General features: G+C 43.1%; 1 protein-coding gene across 2 annotated transcripts; it reads left to right on the top strand.

Moving 5' to 3' along the window:
• Positions 1-11740: 11740 nt before the first annotated feature.
• LOC115208047 (cysteinyl leukotriene receptor 2) lies at positions 11741-21957 on the top strand. Of its 2 annotated transcripts, XM_029775773.1 has the most exons (3): positions 11741-12063; positions 18775-19165; positions 19316-21957. In XM_029775773.1, the coding sequence occupies exons 1-3, from the start codon at positions 12057-12059 to the stop codon at positions 20112-20114; spliced, it is 1197 nt and encodes a 398-aa protein (XP_029631633.1). In that variant the 5' UTR covers positions 11741-12056; the 3' UTR covers positions 20115-21957. The 2 variants fall into 2 exon arrangements, with proteins under 2 accessions (XP_029631633.1, XP_029631632.1); XM_029775772.1 differs by lacking the exon at positions 11741-12063 and having other exon boundaries at positions 18399-19165.
• The last annotated feature ends 234 nt before the right edge of the window (positions 21958-22191 follow it).

The raw sequence follows: 22191 nt of genomic DNA, 5'->3' as shown, positions 1-22191 counted from the left end.
CAAATCAAATGTATTTGTCACATACACATGGTTAGCAGGTGTTAATGCAAGTGTAGCGAAATGCTTGTGCTTCTAGTTCCGACCATGCAGTAATATCTAACAAGTAATCTACCAATTCCACAACAACTACCTTATACACACAAGTGTAAAGGAATGAATACGAATATGTACATAAAAATATATAAATGAGTGATGGCCGAACGGCATAGTGTCACGTCCTGGCCAGTATAAGGGTTAATTGTAATTGTAGTTTGGTCAGGACGTGGCAGAGGGTATTTGTTTTATGTGGTTCAGGATGGTGTTTGTCTAGAAGGGCATTTGATTTAAGTATTCCGGGGTTTGTTGGGCACTGTCTGATATTCATGTATTCTATGTTTAGTCTAGTGAGTCTTTTTCTATGTTTGGTTAATTGGGGTTGGGACTCTCAGTTGAAGGCAGGTGTTGTCTATTTGCCTTTGATTGAGAGTATATTAGGGTGTGTTTGTCATTTGTGGGAGATTGTTCTGTGTTTAGCCTTGTGCCTTGCCTGACTGTTTTGTTGATCGTTCGTTCTTTTGGTGTTCATTTTGAATTTATTAAACGTCAAGATGAGCATACACATACCGGCTGCATTTTGGTCCTCCTTTACCAACGACAACCGTGACACATAGGCAAGATGTAATAGATGGTATGGAGTACAGTATATACATATGAGATGAATATTTTAGGGTATGAAAACATATAAAGCAGCATTGTTTAAGGTGGTTAGTGATACCTTACATCAGGATGGCAAGATGCAGTAGATGGTATAGAGTACAGTATATACATATGAGATGAGTAATGTAGGTTATGAAAACATTATATAAAGTGGCATTGTTTAAAGTGGCTAGTGATACATCTAATTACATCAAGATGGCAAGATGCAGTAGATGGTATGGCGTACAGTATATACATATGAGATGAATAATGTAGGTTATGTAAACATTATCTAATATAAATATAATAAAGTGGCAAGTGATAAATTGATTACATCAATTTCCCATTATTAAAGTGGCTTGAGTTGAGTCAGTATGTTGGCAGCAGCCACTCAATGTTAGTGATGGCTGTTTAACAGTCTGATGGCCTTGAGATAGAAGCTGTTTTTCAGTCTCTCGGTTCCAGCTTTGATGCACCTGTACTGACCTCGCCTTCTGGATGTTAGCGGGGTGAACTGGCAGTGGCTCGGGTGGTTGCTGTCCTTGATGATCTTTTTGGCCTTCCTGTGACATTGGGTGTTGTAGGTGTCCTGGAGGGCAGGTAGTTTGCACCCGGTGATGCGTTGTGCAGACCTCACTACCCTCTGGAGAGCCTTCCGGTTATGGGCGGAGCAGCTGCCGTACCAGGCGGTGATACAGCCCGACAGGATGCTCTCGATTGTGCATCTGTAAAAGTTTGAGTGTTTTTGGTGACAAGCCGAATTTCTTCAGCCTCCTGAGGTTGAAGAGGCGCTGCTGCGCCTTCTTCACCACGCTGTCTGTGTGGGTGGACCATTTCAGTTTGTCCGTGATGTGTACGCCGAGGAACTTAAAACTCTCCATCCTCTCCACTACTGTCCCGTCGATGTGGATAGGGGGTTGCTCCCTCTGCTGTTTCCTGAAGTCCACGATCATCTCTTTTGTTTTGTTGACATTGAGTGCGAGGTTATTTTCCTGACACCATACTCCGAGGGCCCTCACCTCCTCCCTGTAGGCCGTCTCGTCGTTGTTGGTAATCAAGCCTACCCCTGTAGTGTCGTCTGCAAACTTGATGATTGAGTTGGATGCGTGCATGGCCACGCAGTCGTGGGTGAACAGGGAGTACAGGAGAGGGCTGAGAATGCACCCTTTTGGGGACCCAGTGTTGAGGATCAGCGGGGTGGAGATGTTGTTACCTACCCTCACCACCTGGGGGCGGCCCGTCAGGAAGTCCAGGACCCAGTTGCACAGGGCGGGGTTGAGACCCAGGGTCTCGAGCTTAATGACGAGTTTGGAGGGTACTATGGTGTTAAATGCTGAGCTGTAATCGATGAACAACATTCTTACATAGGCATTCCTCTTGTCCAGATGGGTTAGGGCAGTGTGCAGTGGGATGGCGATTGCGTCGTCTGTGGACCTATTGGGTCGGTAAGCAAATTGGAGTAGGTCTAGGGTGTCAGGTAGGGTGGAGGTGATATGGTCCTTGACTAGTCTCTCAAAGCACTTCATGATGACGGAAGTGAGTGCTACAGGGCGGTAGTCATTTAGCTCAGTTACCTTAGCTTTCTTGGGAACAGAAACAATGGTGGCCCTCTTGAAGCATGTGGGGACAGCAGACTGGGATAAGGATTGATTGAATATGTCTGTAAGCATTTTGCTAGGAGTTTTGCATCACAACACTGAAGTGTAAGAGGTCTCCAATTTTTTAAATGGACTGGATCTTTATATATACCACTTGGGTCCTGTTTCAGTAATAATGATATCAGACCTTGTTGCGTGTCTGATAATCTACCATTTATATAGGAGTGGTTAAAACATGCTAATAATGGTCCTCTGAGTATATCAAAAAAAGTTTTGTATACTTCCACTGGTATGCCATCCAGCCATCCAGCCCTGGAGTTTTCCCAGCCTTAAAGGCTTTAATTGCATCAAGAAGTTCCTCCTCTGTAATTTGGCCTTCACATGAGTCTTTCTGTACAGATGTTAATTTCACATTATTATTAGAAAAAACATCCATACAATTAGTTTCAGTTAGTGGAGATGGAGGAGACTGAAATGAAAACATATTCTTAAAGTACTTTACTCTCTTTCAAAATATAATTTGGTGAATCATGCATGACTCCATCATTTGTAACAAGTTTCAATACATTTTTTGGTAGCATTTCTATATTGAAGATTGAAAAAGAATTTGGTGCATTTTTCCCCATATTCCATCCTGTTCGCTTTATTTTTATAATATATTACACTGGATCTTTCTTGAATAAGTTCCTCCATTTCTTTTTGTTTTTCCTCTAACTTATTCTGTGCCTCTATGGTACAGTTTGTATTGCTATCTAACTGTACTGTTAGTCCTTCAATTTCCTTTGTTAATATGGACTCTTTTGATCTAAATTGCTTTTGTTTTATAGATGAGTACTGAATTGCATGGCCTCTAAAGGCACATTTAAAAGTGTCCCATATAATAAGGGGATCTGCTGTACCTATGTTATGTCTGAAAAAGTCAGTTATAAATTCTTCTGTCCTAGTTCTAAACAATGTATAATCTAGTAGGTTTTGATTAAATTTCAAATATCCTCGCCCACGTGGAAATTCTGGAATAGTAATATATATGCCAATTATGTGATGATCTGACCACATTCTGTCAACACTTTTTAAACTTTTGGTGCCAGAGAGAATGGCATAAGAAAGTAGTCAAGACAATTAGCTTGATTAAGCCTCCGCCATGTATATCTCATTGGCTCAGGGTATTTAAGTCCCCATATATCCACTAATTCCAATATATCCATGACATTCATGATTTCCTTAAGTGCCTGAGGGTGATAGTTTGTAGTGTGATTTCCTTTCCGGTCCACAGAGGTATTTAAGACCGTATTAAAATTTCCCACCATAATAATAGAGTCTAGTGTTGCTTGTAGAGTTGATACATTCTTGTATATATTTTCAAAGAAGCTTGGATCATCACTATTTGGACCGTATAGGTTAATAAGCCATATCTGTTTATTGTCCAATAACATGTTTAAAATAATCCATCTACCTTGATGATCTGTTTGGACAACTTCCCCTATTGGATCAAAGTTACTGTTAAAACCATCACCCCTTTTGAATTTCTTTGCCCATGGGAGAAATATATTTCACCCCCATCCTCAGTCCTTTTTCCACAAAACTTCATCTAAAATTGTTGAATGAGTTTCCTGTAAACAATATATACTGCTCAAAAAAATAAAGGGAACACTTAAACAAAACAATGTAACTCCAAGTCAATCACAATTCTGTGAAATCAAACTGTTCACTTAGGAAGCAACACTGATTGACAATACATTTCACATGCTGTTGTGCAAATGGAATAGACAACAGGTGGAAATTATAGGCAATTAGCAAGACACCCCCAATAAAGGAGTGGTTCTGCAGATGGTGACCACAGACCACTTCTCAGTTCCTATGCTTCCTGGCTGATGTTTTGGTCACTTTTGAATGCTGGCGGTGCTTTCACTCTAGTGGTAGCATGAGACGGAGTCTACAACCCACACAAGTGGCTCAGGTAGTGCAGCTCATTCAGGATGGCACATCAATGCGAGCTGTGGCAAGAAGGTTTGCTGTGTCTGTCAGCGTAGTGTCCAGAGCATGGAGGCGCTACCAGGAGACAGGCCAGTACATCAGGAGATGTGGAGGAGGCCGTAGGAGAGCAACAACCCAGCAGCAGGACCGCTACCTCCGCCTTTGTGCAAGGAGGAGCAGGAGGAGCACTGCCAGAGCCCTGCAAAATGACCTCCAGCAGGCCACAAATGTACATGTGTCTGCTCAAACGGTCAGAAACAGACTCCATGAGGGTGGTATGAGGGCCCGACGTCCACAGGTGTGGGTTGTGCTTACAGCCCAACACCGTGCAGGATGTTTGGCATTTGCCAGAGAACACCAAGATTGGCAAATTCGCCACTGGCGCCCTGTGCTCTTCACAAATGAAGGCAGGTTCACACTGAGCACGTGACAGATGTGACAGAGTCTGGAGACGCCGTGGAGAACGTTCTGCTGCCTGCAACATCCTCCAGCATGACCGTTTTGGAGGTGGGTCAGTCATGGTGTGGGGTGGCATTTCTTTGGGGGGCCGCACAGCCCTCCATGTGCTCGCCAGAGGTAGCCTGACTGCCATTAGGTACCGAGATGAGATCCTCAGACCCCTTGTGAGACCATATGCTGGTGCGGTTGGCCCTGGGTTCCTCCTAATGCAAGACAATGCTAGACCTCATGTGGCTGGAGTGTGTCAGCAGTTCCTGCAAGAGGAAGGCATTGATGCTATGGACTGGCCCGCCTGTTCCCCAGACCTGAATCCAATTGAGCACATCTGGGACATCATGTCTCGCTCCATCCACCAACGCCACGTTGCACCACAGACTGTCCAGGAGTTGGCGGATGCTTTAGTCCAGGTCTGGGAGGAGATCCCTCAGGACACCATCCGCCACCTCATCAGGAGCATGCCCAGGCGTTGTAGGGAGGTCATACAGGCACCTGGAGGCCACACACACTACTGAGCCTCATTTTGACTTGTTTTAAGGACATTACATCAAAGTTGGATCAGCCTGTAGTGTGGTTTTCCACTTGAATTTTGAGTGTTACTCCAAATCCAGACCTCCATGGGTTGATAAATTGGATTTCCATTGATTATTTTTGTGTGATTTTGTCAGCACATTCAACTATGTAAAGAAAAAAGTATTTAATAAGATTATTAAATTCATTCAGATCTAGGATGTCTTATTTTAGTGTTCCCTTTATTTTTTTTCCTTCTCTTTTAGCCAGGTAAATACTGATCTTATTTTCTTATTATCTGCTAAGCCATTACAATTGTAACTGGCTATACTTATTCCACCACTTACCATAATGAGAAACAACTTTCAATTCTATTTATCAAAATGTATGTTTGTAAACGTACCATTAAAAAGTAACATGATGATTGAGTGTCTCTATAGCTGTACCCTGATATTTACATTACTACGAAGTAAACCTCCAATTGGTCCCCACTATTCCACCCGCTAAAAGCCCTCCTCATCCCGAGTTGGGTTGTCATCCCAATGCCTGGCAGATCACCCCCGACCCCCCGTATCCAATAGCCCTGAAAAGACTGGAATCCATTCTTCGAAAAGAGCACACAGTTGCACCATTCCAGAGCCCAACTCAAGAAAGGTCTTGATTTACGAATGCATATACAGTTGCAGCTGTATGAGAAGGCCTGCAAGACTGTGCAAAAAAATGGGCAGAAATGGAGAGATTTTATTAACCATTGTCACGTCCTAGATGATGGAGGTCAAATGTACACCTTTTCGGTCCCCTGTATGGACGGTCCCCTGTATGGACCATATCCCAAGCATCTCCATGCAGTCAGACTTTTGATTTTGTGCCAGCAGGGCCACAATAATATACCCCCTCTCTGAATGTCTGAGTGTGACCCCCTCCGCATGGGTTACTGCAGCTAGTGTTGCCAGCACTGCCACTGCCTGGGTGGGGGAGCAGCTTTGAGAATTTCCTTGTATAGTATGCTCTCCCTTTAGGGGGCTTTGGCTTTGCAGGATCAACCCTGCCAAGCAGGCTCAGAATCTTGATGGGGCAGAGCTGCTCTAGGTCTCTGACCGCATTTTAGCTGCATACAGACCGCTTACATCAGGCCCATAAAACAGTTAGGGACTTCTCCTTAGTATCTGGGTCATTCAGGTGGGTGTCCAGGGTATAGGGTTGTGGACCGTTCCATCAATATAGGATCATAAATAAATACATTCGATATATCATTTATTTAAAAAATGTAGTTTCCCATGATAGGACAATAAATAAATTAAATGTATAATTTATTTTAAAACAGTTCCATCATGATAGGACAATAAATAAATAAATAAGACGTATAATTCATTTAAAAAAGTATATCCATCATCTGAACTACATTGAAAGCTCTCTCACACCCCCGCTCACAGCAATACATTGGTTCTGGGATATGCAACCATTTCCTTTCTCACTCAACGCCACACTTTCCCAAACATAAAAAAACACACACCACACATACTGTGCCTTCTGTTTACTGAGTTTTTATCTTCACCATGTTGAATTAGTGCTTTTGTGTTTCAATTAGTTATATTTGAAGATATATAGAAAAGCTATATTTTTTATTGTATTATTACAATCCATAACCGGGCTAGAATTGTGTTTCATTATTTTCCTCGTCTATAAGAACTTTGTAATTTTTAAAATAGCCATGGAGTAGTCTTTGTGTGTCTGAACAACTGGTTATCAATATATAGTTTATCGACGACGAGAGCTACTCATTTACCTTTTAATCTATTTTCCTTGAAAATTGGATACAGAACTTTACGCCGTTCTGCAATTTCCTTCGGGAACTGGTCATTTATGCCAATTTTGGTCCCAGCAAGTCTTTTACCGAGGCTTTTAACCATTATTTTATCTTTAAAGGAAGCAAATTTGGCAACGATTGGGCGTTCATACCTCTGCCCTCTCTGTCCGAAGCGGTATACACGTTCGAGTTGAATTTTGTCGATAGCTTCGCGTGGAATCAGAAGCGCTGTAAGGAGGAACTCTCTAACTACAGATTCAGGAACTTCTCCTTCTTTCTCTTGGATATATGTAAGTACCAGTTTCTCTCTTATGGATCTAGTCTGTATGTCAAGTAAGGCTTCTCTCAGAACGGTGTTCTCCTTTTTAAGTTCATTCACTTCGGTTTCAATCTGATTGACTATCCCTTTTAGCTTGTTTGTTTCCGTCTCCAATGTCGCAGCTTTTTCATCACTCATCTCGAGGCTTGCCTTCAACTCTTTTATATCCTTACTGACTAATTCAAGAATACCCAGTTTGTTATTTATTGATTTTAACAGATCGGTTTTGACCTTCACCATTCCCGGTGGTGAAAATATTAAATCGTCTTCGTCACATTTTCGTTTTGAAATCGGTTCCCCTGTCTTACTCTCCGTCATGTTTGGGTGTTGCTTATTTTCGTAATATTTGTCGATAACTTTTTTAGGATGGGGCAGCATTCGGAATTTTGGATGAAAAGTGTGCCCAAAGTAAACTGTCTGCTACTCAGGCCCAGAAGCTAGGATATGCATATAACTTGCAGATTTGGATAGAAAACACTCAAAAGTTTCTAGAACTGTTAAAATAATGTCTGTGAGTATAACAGAACTTATTTGGCAGGCAAAACCCCGAGGACAAACCATCCAGGAATTTCTTTTTTGAGGTAACTTTGTTTTCAATAGGTTTTCTATGGGAACCTAGATTTCTGTAGTACTTGGTTTCAGTTCCTATTGCTTCCACTAGATGTCAACACTCTTTAGAAATTGGTTTATGTTTTTCTTTAGAGAAATGAAGAAGTACGGCTGTTCAGAACGAGGGTCCAGCCTAGTGCTCTCTGTTTATGGGACATATTGGAGTGCCAACAGAAGAAGTTCTTCAAAGGTAAGACATGAATTATATTGTTATTTCTGAGTTTTGTGGCTGGTTGAAATCTAATTTTCATGTGTTGGTATGCTGGGCGCTGTCCTCAGATAATCGCATGGTTTGCTTTCGCCGTAAAGCCTTTTTGAAATCTGACACGGTGGCTAGATTAACAAGAAGTTAAGCTTTAATTTGGTGCATTGCACTTGTGAATGTATGAAAGTTAAATATTTAGAATAATTTTGGGGGAATTTCGCGCTCTGCAATTTCACCGGATGTTGTCGAAACATTCCGCTAGCGGAACCCCTATCCATAAGAGGTTTTAAGATTTGTTTTGTGTTATTATCAAGATTGAAGGTTATCACCCACCAGATTGTGTAGTGCTAATATTTAGTCTAACTTGCCGATATTGAATATTACGTTTTTATCTTGAGGTGCTCTACATAACTACGTTCAGCCCGCCATTACCTGCACACAATTTTTGAGAAATAAGGTTTTTGTGCCTATGGAACATATCAGGGATTTTTTTTTCTTCATGAAATATGGGGCCAACACTTTACATGTTGCATTTATATTTTTGTTCAGTGTACTTTGCATCCCTCATTTACTCAAGTGTTTCCTTTATTTTGTCAGTTACCTGAACATTTATGCCAAAAATATGTTAATATTATTCCAATGTTGGCCTTTTAAAATTTCTGGCTCAGTTGACAGACCCATTTATATATTTCAGTAGTACTATTATTAGCCTTTTAAAACACTGTGAATTACCTAGGTCCTAGAGTAGACACGTTGGCATAAAAAAAATATATTGTGTGTGTATGTGTGTGTGTGTGTGTGTGTGTGTGCATGTGTCTGTGCCTATGTTTGTGTTGCTTCACAGTTCCCGCTGTTCCATAAGGTGTTTTTTTTATCTTTTAAAAAAATCTAATTTCACTGCTTGCATCAGTTACATAGAGTTCCATGTGGTCATTGCTCTATGTATACTGTGCGCCTCCCATAGTCTGGGCGTGACAGTACCCCCCCCCCAAAGGTGCGGACTCCAGCCGCAAAACCTGAAACCAAATGGGGAGGGTGGGGGGGTGATTAGTGTTGGTGGTGGCTCTGGTGCGGGACGAAGAAACCGCTCAGCTCCTGGATCCAGCCATGGACCCAGGCTGAACACTGTGCCTGGGCTGGACCTCGGTGTCAAGGAAGGCTCCTGCCATGGAGCGGGACTGGACACCAAATCTGGACTGGACATCAGTGCAGAGGAAGGCTCCTGCCATGGAGTAGGACTGGACGCCGTATCTGGACTGAGCACCGGTGCAGGAGAATGCTCCGGCCTTGGAGCTGGACTGGATGCCGTGCCTGGACTGGGCATCGGCGCAGGCTCCCACCATGGGCGGGACTGGACCGTCTCAGGAGGTTCCGGACTGTGGACCATCTCAGGAAGCTCTGGACTGTGGACAGTCTCAGGAAGCTCTGGACTGGGGACCGTCGCCGGAAGCTCTGGACTGGGGACCGTCGCCGGAAGCTCTGGACTGGGGACCGTCGCCTGAAGCTCTGGACTGGGAAGGCGCACTGGAGGCCTGATGCGTGTGGCCGGCACAGGTGGCACCGGACTGGTGACACGCACCTCAGGGCGAGTGCGAGGAGCAGGACGCACCGGACTGGGAAGGTGCACTGGAGGCCTAGTGCGTGGAGCCGGCACAGGTGGCGCCAGACTGGTGACACGCACTTCAGGGCGAGTGCGGGGAGCAGGCACAGGATGTACCTGACTGTGAATGCGCACTTGAAGGAGAGTGCGAGGAGCAGGCACAGGACGTACCAGACTGGGAAGGCGCACTTGAGGGAGAGTGCGAGGAGCAGGCACAGGACGTACCGAACTGGGGACAGGCACTTTAGGGAGAGTGCGAGGAGGAGACATATGACGTACCGGACTGGAGAGGCACACTTGAGGCCAGAAGCGTGGAACCGGCACAGGTTGCACCAGACTGCTAACCGGATCCTCTGGTCGGATGTTGAGCAGAACACACTTGCACAACATCTCTCTCATCTCACTCTCTCCCAACTTCGCCATTGCCTCCCTGACAGTCTCTGGCTCTTCCCTCTGCTCAGTCGCCAGCTCCAGGTGCCCCCCCCCCCCAAAAAAACCTTGGGGTTGTCCTTGGGCTTTCTGTAGCCGCGAACCCTGTCGTCGTCGCTGTCCTCCATTATCTCCTTCCGATGTCCAGAAATCCTTCACCTGGTGAACACGCTGCTTGGTCCTGGTTAGATGGACCAAGCAGCGTCCATCTAACCAGGTGCCACGTTCGTTGGAATAAATATCGGACCAAGGTGCAGCGCGATATGGTTTCCATATATTTAATATTAGAAATGCACAAAACAACAAAGAAAGAACAAAACAAAGAACGAACCGTAACTAAGAGGTGCTACGTGCACTAACTCAAAACAATATCCCATAAAACACAGGTGGAAAAATTGCGTCTTAAATATGATTCCCAATTAGAGACAATGATAACCAGCTGCCTCTAATTGGGAACCATATCAAGCACACCAACCTAGAAATATGAAAACTAGAATACCCACATAGAAATAATAAACTAGAATACAACATAGACATCCATATACTAAATTACCCCCTAGTCACGCCCTGACATACTATACCATAGAGAAACAATGGTTCTCTATGGTCAGGGCGTGACACCTGTAGGACCTGCCTTGTTGATAGTGTGTTAAGAAGGCAGAGTAGCGCTTTATTATGGACATAATTCTCCTCATCTTAGCTACTATTGTATCAATATGTTTTTACCATGACAGTTTATAATCCAGGGTTACTCCAAGAAATTTAGCCATCTCAACTTGCTCAATTTCCACATTATTTATTACAAGATTTAGTTGAGGTTTGGGGTTTAGTGAATGTTTTGTCCCAAATACAATGCTTTTAGTTTTAGAAATATTTAGGTCTAAATTATTCCTTGCCACCCACTCTAAACTAACTGCAACTCTTTGTTAAGTGTTGCAGTCATTTCAGTCGCTATAGTAGCTGATGTGTATATTGTTGAGTCATCCGCATGCATAGACACTCTGGCTTTACTCAAAGTGGACCTTCTTTCTCAGGCTGCATATGTTAATATGGGCTATTTTTAGCACTTTTCTGGGTTGCTTGATTGTTTTTAATGCTTTACTGGGAAGCGTATCAGAAGTAGACTTACTCATGTTATTTATATTGGCGCTGATAGCGCAGGGTGAGCTAGACAAGTGGTCTTCCTACTAGGGCACACTGCCTCAGTGCTAACAGTGTAACTCTGCTTCATAGGCTCATGATTACTGCATACAATAGTGTTTGCCAGAGTTACACTGTTAGCACTGAGGCGGTGTGCGGGTTCACATTAAATAAACACCAAAACACACTTATCTTACTTTTCCAAAGAACACTGACACATTTCCCACCAACTGGCCAGAGGCAGGAATAACAGTCAAAAATTGTTAAGTCAGTATCTTTCCACCTCTCCCTCGCTCTCCCTCTCTCTGTATATATTTGCATATGACAAACAAAGCAATGATGGTTTCTAATATCTTATCTGCATACTTTGTTATGTTTTGACAAACAGGGCAGACTGAACAGAGAGAGGCGGGTCGGTGAGTTGGTAATCAGCCCAGTAGTTATACTGGTTTGGTTCCATGGAACTCAAGCATGAACAAAGAATCACTTGAAATGTGCATGAACAGTGCACAAACTATTTAAACCCACACTAACACAACCCCCAACGTGTCTAGTGAGAGGAGAATTTTAATGGCGACATCATTTCTACTACTGGACTCCGAAGAGAGGAAAGGGACTTGTAACATTAATCCAGTACTGTAAGATCTAATAACACAGCAAAGATCAACATAACTTTGTTCTGATGTCCCGCGGAGGGTGTACAGCAGAATCCAGCAGCATGCGATACTGACAGAATGACAGGTGAGTGAGTGAAACTCCTTCACACAGAACTGTTTAAAAACAGAAGCCACAGGGAATCAGGGGCTGGTGCAGACCTGACCTGACAAGCCCATACCTGCTTCTGCATCAATGGAAGCTGGGTGCATTTTTATCCAATTATGGACCAGTTAGGGAATTTTGACTGATTGTGAAATGTTCAATGTGCTTCCCGGCAAGAGCTGTGTCAGTCAAATCAAATCAAAGTTTATTTGTCACGTGCGCTGAATACAACAGAAAGGCTATATACAGTAGCGAGGCTATAAAAGTAGCGAGGCTACATACAGACACCGGTTAGTCAGGCTGATTGAGGTAGTATGTACATGTAGATATGGTTAAAGTGACTATGCACATATGATGAACAGAGAGTAGCAGTAGCGTAAAAGAGGGGTTGGCGGGTGGTGGGTGGTGGGTGGCGGGACACAATGCAGATAGCCCGGTTAGCCAATGTGCGGGAGCATTGGTTGGTCGGCCCAATTGAGGTAGTATGTACATGAATGTAAAGTTAAAGTGACTATGCATATATGATAAACAGAGAGTAGCAGCAGCGTAAAAAGGAGGGGTTGGGGGGGGCACACAATGCAAATAGCCACTTGATTACCTGTTCAGGAGTCTTATGGCTTGGGGGTAAAGTTAAACCCTATGCAACCTGGCCTCAGGGCAATTTGTATGTTTTGGAACGTAAATGTGAGTCCCTTCAATTCGTATGATGTATTATGTTACCAGACGGAGGTACACAAATTTACACTCCAAAGGGTACATCTGTTTAAAACTTCTTCAGGATCGGTGTCCCGTCCACGGGATGGTTGAGCTAACGTAGGCCAATGCGATCAGCATGAGGTGGTAAGAAACAAGAACATTTCCCAGGAAATAGACGTATCTCATATTCGCAGAAAGCTTCAATTATTGTTAATCTAACTGCACTGTCCAATTTACAGTAGCTATTACAGTGAAATAACACCATGCTATTGTTTGAGGAGAGTGCACAGTTTTGAGCTTGAAAAGTTATTAATAAACCAATTAGGCACATTAGGCAGTCTTGACCCAAAATTTTGAACAGCAATGCAATGGTTCATTGGATCAGTCAAAAAAAATGCACATACATTGCTGCTATCTAGTGGCCAAAATCTAAATTGCAACTGGCCTGGAATAATACATTATGGCCTTTCTCTTGCATTTCAAAGACGATGTCATTTTAGGCGAAAATTGAAAAGACAGGGCGAATCCTTAATGTGGCCAGCTTGGCCTATGGCAGGGGTCCCCACCTACAGTACATCCAGCCACAGGACAATTTTTTCTTGAGCGTATGGTCGGTGCCGGAACATAATAAATAATTTGTGCACTGAAAATTGATCGCAAAAAGTCCAAACAGATAAAGTATTTGACAAAAACATTGAAACATAATTTCAAACCTTGATTAAATTACATCTCTTTTTAGGCGTGGGAATACTGGGATCACTTTGAGCTGATTTCCCAGGTAAGTATTTATTTTTGCTCTAACATTTTTTTATTTAACCTTTATTTAACTAGGCAAGTCAGTTAAGAACAAATTCTTATTTTCAATGACATCCTAGGAACAATGAGTTAACTGCCTTGTTCAGGGGCAGAAATACAGATTTTTACTTTGTCAGCTCGGGAATTCGATCTAGCAACCTTTCGGTTACTGGCCAAACGCTCTCACCACTAGGCTACCTACCTCCTGACTTGGGGGACCAAATAAAATCACCCGCGGTCCACCTGTTGAAAACCCCTGCCCTATGGGCTGGTACTACAATGAATTAGCTCTTGTGAAATTTAGGGACAGTTTCCCTGACACAGATTAAAGGGGAGTGTCACGCCCTGATCTGTTTCACATATCTTGTGCTCGTCTCCACCCCCACCAGGTGTCTCCCATTTGTCCCCTGTGTATTTATACCGGTGTTTTCTGTTTGTCTGTTGCCAGGTTGCACTTTATAGGCTGTAGTATTTGTTTTCAGCAGAGTGCTGTTTGACTGTCGTACTGCATATAGTGTGTAGTGTCTTGTTATTGTTAACATAGCATTTGGCTCAGGCAGGCAGGTATAACCACTCATTTGCCCGTGGTTTGTAACATTTGCATGAGCGAACGCCTGCCTGACCAAAACAACATAACTCCTGTTCACCTTTTTTAAATGTTCAACTAAAATGAAATACCAAAATCTAATTGCCTGTAGCTCAGGACCTGAAGCAAGGATATGCATGTTCTTGATATCATTTGAAACTAAATTCTTAGAATTTTGTGGAAATGTGAAATTAATGTAGGAGAATATAACACATCAAATCTGGTAAAAGATAATACAAACAAAAAACGCGTTTGGAATTGTATTTATTTTTCATCTGCTGCCATCTGCTGCCATAATGTATTATTACAGTTTAGGCACAATTTAGATTTTGGCCACTAGATGGCAGCAGTGTGTGCGCAAAGTTTCAGATTGATCCAATGAAGCATTTCAATACCGGACAATATTTTGTATCAAGTATGCCCAAATATGCCGAATTGGTAAATTGATACATTTTCAAGTACATAACTATAGAGAACATGCCAAAATGATATGGTAATACAACATTTAAGTTTACATACTCCCAGGAATGTCATACATGATGGATCATTAGCTTATACACTAACTTTCACACATCTAGATGGCCAGGTGTGATGGCTGTGGAGTCAGAAACAGCAGGGGTTCAAACTTTGGAACCAAGTTCCTACATTTAAATAAAAACATTTATTTTATCAAACAAAACTATAATACATTTTATCTCTGGGACACTAAGGATAACAAATCAGAGCAAGATTACTGAATGTAAGTTCATTCAGTACAGAAATAAAGGTGAAATATTTTTTTTTTAAGTTAACCTCTCTAGGGTAGGGGGGAGTATATTCACATCCGGATAAAAAACGTACCCGATTTAATCTGGTTATTACTACTGCCCAGAAACTAGAATATGCATATAATTGTTTGATTTGGATAGAAAACACCCTAAAGTTTCTAAAACTGTTTGAATGGTGTCTGTGTATAACAGAACTCATATGGCAGGCCAAAACCTGAGAAGATTCTGTACAGGAAGTGCCCTCTCTGACCATTTCTTGGCCTTCTATACTCTCTTTATCGAAAACAGAGGATCTCTGCTGTAACGTGACACTTTCTAAGGCTCCCATAGGCTCTCAGAAAGCGCCAGAATGTTGAATGATGACTTTGCAGTCCATGGCTGAAAAACAGTAGTGCATTTGGATAGTGGTCGATCTGAGAACAATGAGACGGGTGCGCGCGTGCACGTGAAGAGGCCATTTTACATTTTCAGTCTTTGAGTTATGTTGCACTGCAAAATTACTCCAGTAAAAAAAACAGTATTGTTTTGGACACAGTATTTGCACCATGCTGCAGTTATACTGCACTCTAACTGCAGTTATACTGTAGTGTACTGCAGTTCCTATATACTGCACTCTGACAGAAATCTTTTTCATAAAGGTATGGCCATTTGTTTGTTTTGACCCTACTTTTTACAATCCACACACACACTGCTGCATGAATACACACGCAATCCGCCCATCTCTACCTATGCATGTAACCACGGTTCCTCCTGAAAATAATCTGTGGACCTTTTCCAGGTCCTAATACGTATAATAATATAGTTATTATTTGCTAAAAGAGCAACGATTTCCTTCTTACTAAAGCCAAGTATAGTTTTACCAGGTCATCATTCAAACTCTGACAGAGCTCCAGAATTTCTCTGTGGAGATGGGAGAAACTTCCAGATGGACAACCATCTCTGCATCACGCCACCAAACAGGCCATTATGGTAAAGTGGCCAGACGGAAGCCACTCATCAGTAAAAAGCACATGACAGTCCGCTTGGAGTTTGCTAAAAGACACCTAAAGGACTCTCAGACCATCAGAAACATGACTCTCTGGTCTGATGAAACCAAGATTGAACTCTTTGGCCTGAAAGCCAAGCGTCACGTCTGGAGGAAACCTGGCACCATCCCTACGGTGAAGCATGGTGGTGGCAGCATCCGATGTGGGAATGTTTTTCAGCAGCAGGCTGGGTGACTAGTCAGGATCGAGGGAAAGATTAACGAAGCAAAGTACAGAGAGATCCTTGATGAAAACCTGCTCCAGAGGGCATAGGACCTCAGACTGGGGTGAAGGTTCACCTCCAACAGGAAAATGACCCTAAGCACACAGCCAAGACAACGCAGGAGTGGCTTTGGGACAAGTCTCTGAATGTCCCTTAGTGGCCCAGCCAGAGCCCGGACTTGAACCCGATCAAACATCTCTGGAGTGACCTGAAAATGGCTGTGCAGCAACGCTCCCCATCCAACCTGACAGAGCTTGAGAGGATCTGCAGAGAAGAATGGGAGAAACTCCCCAAATACAGGTATGCCAAGCTGGTAGCATCAAACCAAAGAAGACTCCAGGCTGTAAACACTGCAAAAGGTGCTTAAACAAAGTACTGAGTAAAGGGTCTGAATACTTATGTAAATGTGCTAGATTTTTTTTCTATACATTTGCAAAAAGTTCTAAACAGTTTTTGTTTTGTCATTATGGAGTATTGCATATAGATTGATGAGGGGGAAAACAATTTAGTACGTTTTAGAATAAGGCTGTAACGTAACAAAATGTGGAAAAAGTCAAGTGGTTGCGTGTCATTATTCTCAAAATATTGTCACTTTATTCTTTAAATATTGCCACTTTATTCTGGAAATATTGCCCCTTTATTCAGAAAATTTTATTTCGACCTTATTGTCGAAATATTGCCACTTTATTCTCAAAATATTGCCACTTTTTGAAAGTATTGGCATGCAAAAAATGATCATCTTTGTACCACCATCCCTCGTTGTTTTTTGTTTTTTCACTTGGCCCTAATACTCTTCTGCAGACCAACACTTTCCATATTTTTGTAGAGTTTATGAAGTGATCTATAATGACGTTGTAACAACTGTCGTAGAGAAAGGACCAAGATGCAGCGTGGCACGTGTTCATGATTTTTTTATTTGAATCCAACAAACACTCGAACAAAAATAACAAAGGGAAAACGAAAGCGCACAGTTCTGTCAGGTACAGAAAACTAAACAGAAAACAACTACCCACAAACACAGGTGGGAAAAGGATGCCTAAGTATGATTCCTAATCTGAGACAACGATAGACAGCTGCCTCTGATTAGGAATCATACTCGGCCCAAAACAAAGAAATACAAAACATAGAATGCCCACCCCACACCCTGACCTAACAAAATAGAGAAATAAACCATCTCTCTCAGGTCAGGGCGTGACAGACGTGTAACTCCGCAACACTTTGGGCTAAAAACTAGCTTTACATTTCACAAGAAAGACAGGATTCCGATGCACATGTGGATATATTTGGTTCATTGACATTGAGACTGAGCTACGACCTTCTAAAGTTGAGGAGACAAAACAATTGACTGTGCGAGGGAAGTAATATAATGTGTGACTGTCGCCATCAATTGAGCTAATCACTTTTTGAAAAAGATGTTTAACTAAATTAATACTTGACGGTTGAAATAAATGAGGCTAAAATATATTTGTTAGTGGAATAACATTTGTAAAAAATAGTATAGACTTTTTTTCCTACCATACTTATTGTCATGAAATTACTTACCCAACTGAAAAGATTTGGCGTGGGTCCTCAGATCCTCAAAAAGTTCCACAGCTGCACCATCGAGAGCATCATGACTGGTTGCATCACTGCCTGGTATGGCAACTGCTCGGCCTTCGACCGCAAGGCACTACAGAGCGTAGTACATCACCGGGGCCAAGCTTCCTGCCATCCAGGACCTCTATACCAGGCGGTGTCAGAAGAAGGCCCTAAAAATGGTCAAAGATTCCAGCCAGTCATAGACTGTTTTCTCTGCTACCGCATGGCAAACGGTACCGGAGCACCAAGTCTAGGTCCAAAATGGCTTCTTAAGAGCTTCAAATGTCTACCCAGACCATTTGCATTGCCCCCCCACCCCCTTTTTTACGCTGCTACTACTCTCTGTTTATTAACTATGCATAGTCACTTTAATAACTCTACCTACATGTACATATTACCTCAATTACCTCGACTAACCGGTGCCCCCACACATTTACTCTGTACCGGTACCCCTGTATATAGCCTCGGTACTGTTATTTTACTGCTGCTCTTCAATTATTTGTAACTTTTTTACTTATCTATTTTTAACTTAACACTTAATTTTCTTAAAACTGCATTGTTGTTTTAAAAAACGTATTTGGTCTTTCACACTAGCTAGTGTAAGTCAGTGGAACAATTCTTATTCCCTACAATGGGCTAAATATAGGGTAATTAGTGTGTTTGTGTTCTGGAAGAACACTACTGTTGTTTTCCATACATCTTTTATTCCACTTCTTCACAGTTTTGCCGGTGCAACTAGGCCTACTTATTTGAAGTCTGATATGCCAGTAGTTGTCTTTGAAAAAACATTTAATGAAGGTATGCATTTTTGTAGGCATTTTCATATCAGCTATGTCCTGGACATTGTTGATTGTAAGTCATAAAACATTTGAAAAGAACATATTGAAATTCCCCTTGCCTCGAGTATCTTTTTTTGTCGCTTTGCTATTTTCTAACACTGAACATAGCATACCCCTTCTTAACATTTAACAAGTTGACCCCTGGTTATGATAGTGATAATAATGTGTCTGTGTCTCTCCCCAGCTCCGTGGCTTGAAACTTCCCACTGGCCTGACTCCACCCTTCCACCAGTGACCCTTTCCCTTAGCAACCACACGGCGACGACATTGACTAGCAACCAGTCCTGTAGCGGTGATGATGAGGTCTTTAAGTACAGAGCCTACACCGTCACCTATCTACTTGTGTTCCCTATAGCATTGCTTTTCAACAGCGGAGCGCTGTTCGTGTTCCTGCGACTGAAGCCCAAACGCTCTCCCTCTTCCATTCTCATGACCAACCTTGCCCTATCAGACGCATGCTTCTCCCTTACCCTGCCGTTTCGATTGGCCTACTACCTCAGGGGCGCTCACTGGGACCTCCCTGATTGGCTGTGCCGACTCTGTGTGTTCTGCTTCTACCTCAACCTCTACACCAGGTATGCATGTGCACACACACTGCAAAACAGCTGTTCACTAAAAAACACAAACACACACACACACACACAGTTATTATAATGTGAGGTGACCCTGCTTGCCCAGAAAGGCACCTAACTAATAAGCTATATTATTATTTCCTTTCCTTATAGCATTCTCTTCCTGACTGGACTGAGCGTGCTCCGTTGGTTGGCCGTGCTGAAGCCTCTTCATCATCGAGCCTTGGCCACGCCCCACCGAGCTTCATTGGCCTGTTTGGGCATCTGGCTGTTTGTGGGTGGAACTTCGGTACCCTTCCTATTTTCGGGGACCAGGGTGAGGGCGGGACTAACACGCTGCTTCGAGCCCCATAACTCCGCCTCCTGGAAGCGGATCTTCATTCTCAACTACGTGGGCATGACATTCGGCTTCCTGATCCCATTCGTCACCATCCTTGGTTGCTACGGCAGCATCATCCACCGACTGACAGCTACAGCCATAAGCCAGAATCTACAGACAGGGAGCCTGAAGCGTAGCCAGGGGAGACGTCATCACCAGACTCTGCGTCTAGTCGCCATGGTGATCTGCACATTTCTGCTGTGCTTCCTGCCCTATCACGTGGCTCGCTCGATGCACCTGCACGCGGTGGTGAGCGGGTGGGGCTGCGTTGTTACTGCAACACAGCAGCGGGTGTTGGTGGTGACGCTGTGTCTGGCAGCGGCCAACAGTGTGCTGAACCCTCTGTTGTACTACTGTGCCGGGGAGTCCTTCAGAATGACCATACGCAACGCCGCGTCACGACGACGGTCCCTCTCCTCCCTCACTCAGGGCAGCTTGCTGTACTCTCACAGGAAGAGGAGTATTCCATCAATGACTTCAAAACCCACAATGCTAGACACACCACTCGTTCAACCCCTAACCCTTCCTGAGTCCATACCAGACACACTCAGCCCTGTGAACGACAGTCCATAAAGGGTTCAAAACCTCCCCAGAATCAGAGACACTTTTCTGCATGTGTAAAATGGAGCCCTGAGGCCTGAACCAGAAACACACACACACACCGAAGACTGAACCCTAACATCCTCTAGGAACATAAGACACTAAAGGTTACTACTGTGCAAGCTCCACTCTGATGATCTACATGCGTGCATGCACGTGGGTGGAGTTGGATTCTTGGAGTGGCAGAAACATTTTGGTAACATGATATCCTCGCCGGTCCCAATTACATTCCCAAGGGGACGATAGAAACTTTTTTTTATTTGTGTATTTTAATTTTGTAAACAACAAGGAAGAGTCACCTTCCCTTGCTAATAGTAGCCACCCATTACCTAGGTGGCAGCCTGGCTGGCTGGCTGGCTTTAGCCTGGCTAAAAACATAGCAAGCTAGCCTTTTTAGCTTTCTCATCTTCATGTGAAATAATCAGAAAAAGTCACATGGCTAGCTAGTTGGCTACTGTCATGACTGTCCTGTGAGGATCACAAAGGGTCAGATCAGCTTGGCAATGGTTGACAATAACCAGACATTATCTCACCCACAGAAGAGGTGAGGAGGGAACTGGGCCGGTTTGACAGTTCACAACCTGTTGTAAATTACAGGAGAAGGGGGGGGGGGGGGCTCGTTCTCCCCCTCCAGTAAAATCCACGAGAGGAATGTCTTTGTTAACAGGCTTTTCCTGCCAAAACTCTAACAGGGTCAAAAGTGGATACGGGAACAATAATTCGAACATAAGAATGTGGGGAATGGTCAGTGGGGAGCTATAGGAAACTAATGTCATATTGGTTTTGATTTTGTGATGTAGTTAAAAATGATATGATATACTTGGAAAGTATATCCCCTTTATCTGTCAAGTTTCCATCCAATACGTTGTGCAAATAATATGAAAAGATGAAAGTATTTTTGTTAAGATAGGGACATGATTTTAAGAGCCATAATAGAAAATAGTTTTACATAACTTTGTGCATAGTAAGTAGCCACGTCCCAAATGAGGTCAGAGAACATGTCAGATTGACAGAACCGTCTACTTTGGCCAGAGGGCATAAAAGGACTGCCAACAGAGATTAACATTAGACTAGGAAAGACAGGGAGTTGCAGCTCACATCTAAAGTGGTTTAAACGTTGAATCTCAGAGACCAGGAAATGTGAGGCGGGAGCTACATGTTTGAAATGGTTGCAACTTTGAACCTCAATACGAGGTGAAGAAATAAACTCACCTTCCTTTAGACCAGAGAGACGGCGTGCTGCAGCTCATTTCCATTGTGGTGCGAATCCTGAATACCATCACGAGGGGCAAAACAAACTCCCCTCTCAGACAATCACTGAGACAGCTGATTAGCTATCTTGAGTCAAATATCTAGAAAAGCAAATCTAAGTGAGACTATCCTACTACGCTCATCACCAATGGGAACTGTCAACGTGGCTGGCTAGCTATCTTCCAGAGTGAACAACAGTAGAAGAGGGGGAAAGGGGAAATCCCTTTCGGACAATCAGAGCCATACAGCTTGCCGCTGAAAAGCCAACAACCTTCCTAAGGAAGGCTGGTTCCGACCAAACAAAGGCTCTCACATGTAAATACATTCATAATTTCTTGTTCAAAATGGGCAGCGGTTCGTGTGCAAACTATATGATTGTTGTGAGAATAGTTCTGAAATGTATCGACGATATGTGTCTTTTTCTCTCCCTCTCTCTCCCTCTCCATGTCGCTGTGTAAAAAGCCACCATATTGTAAAAGTCCACTAGGGACCTTTGTCTCATGTATTAAGTGTGTATGTTATCCTGTTATTATTTAGTTAGCTAGTAAATAAATAATTAAACCAATTTGTGTAGTACTGAATCATGAGTAAGGCTAGGGTTTTTGCAGATGCATGAGCTTACGAATTATATGATAAGATGCCCTGATCTGTTTCACCTGTCTTTATGATTGTCTCCACCCCCCCCTCCAGGTGTCGCCCATATTCCCCATTATCCCCTGTGTTCGTCTTGTTTATTCAAGCCTACCAGCGTTTTGTGTCTCAGCTCCTGCTTTTCCAGTTTCTCTTTTTTTCATGCTCC

This window comes from Salmo trutta, chromosome 14 (genome assembly GCF_901001165.1).
Source record: "Salmo trutta chromosome 14, fSalTru1.1, whole genome shotgun sequence".
Lineage (NCBI taxonomy): Eukaryota > Metazoa > Chordata > Actinopteri > Salmoniformes > Salmonidae > Salmo > Salmo trutta.
This window is presented reverse-complemented; position numbering and strand designations above follow the sequence as displayed.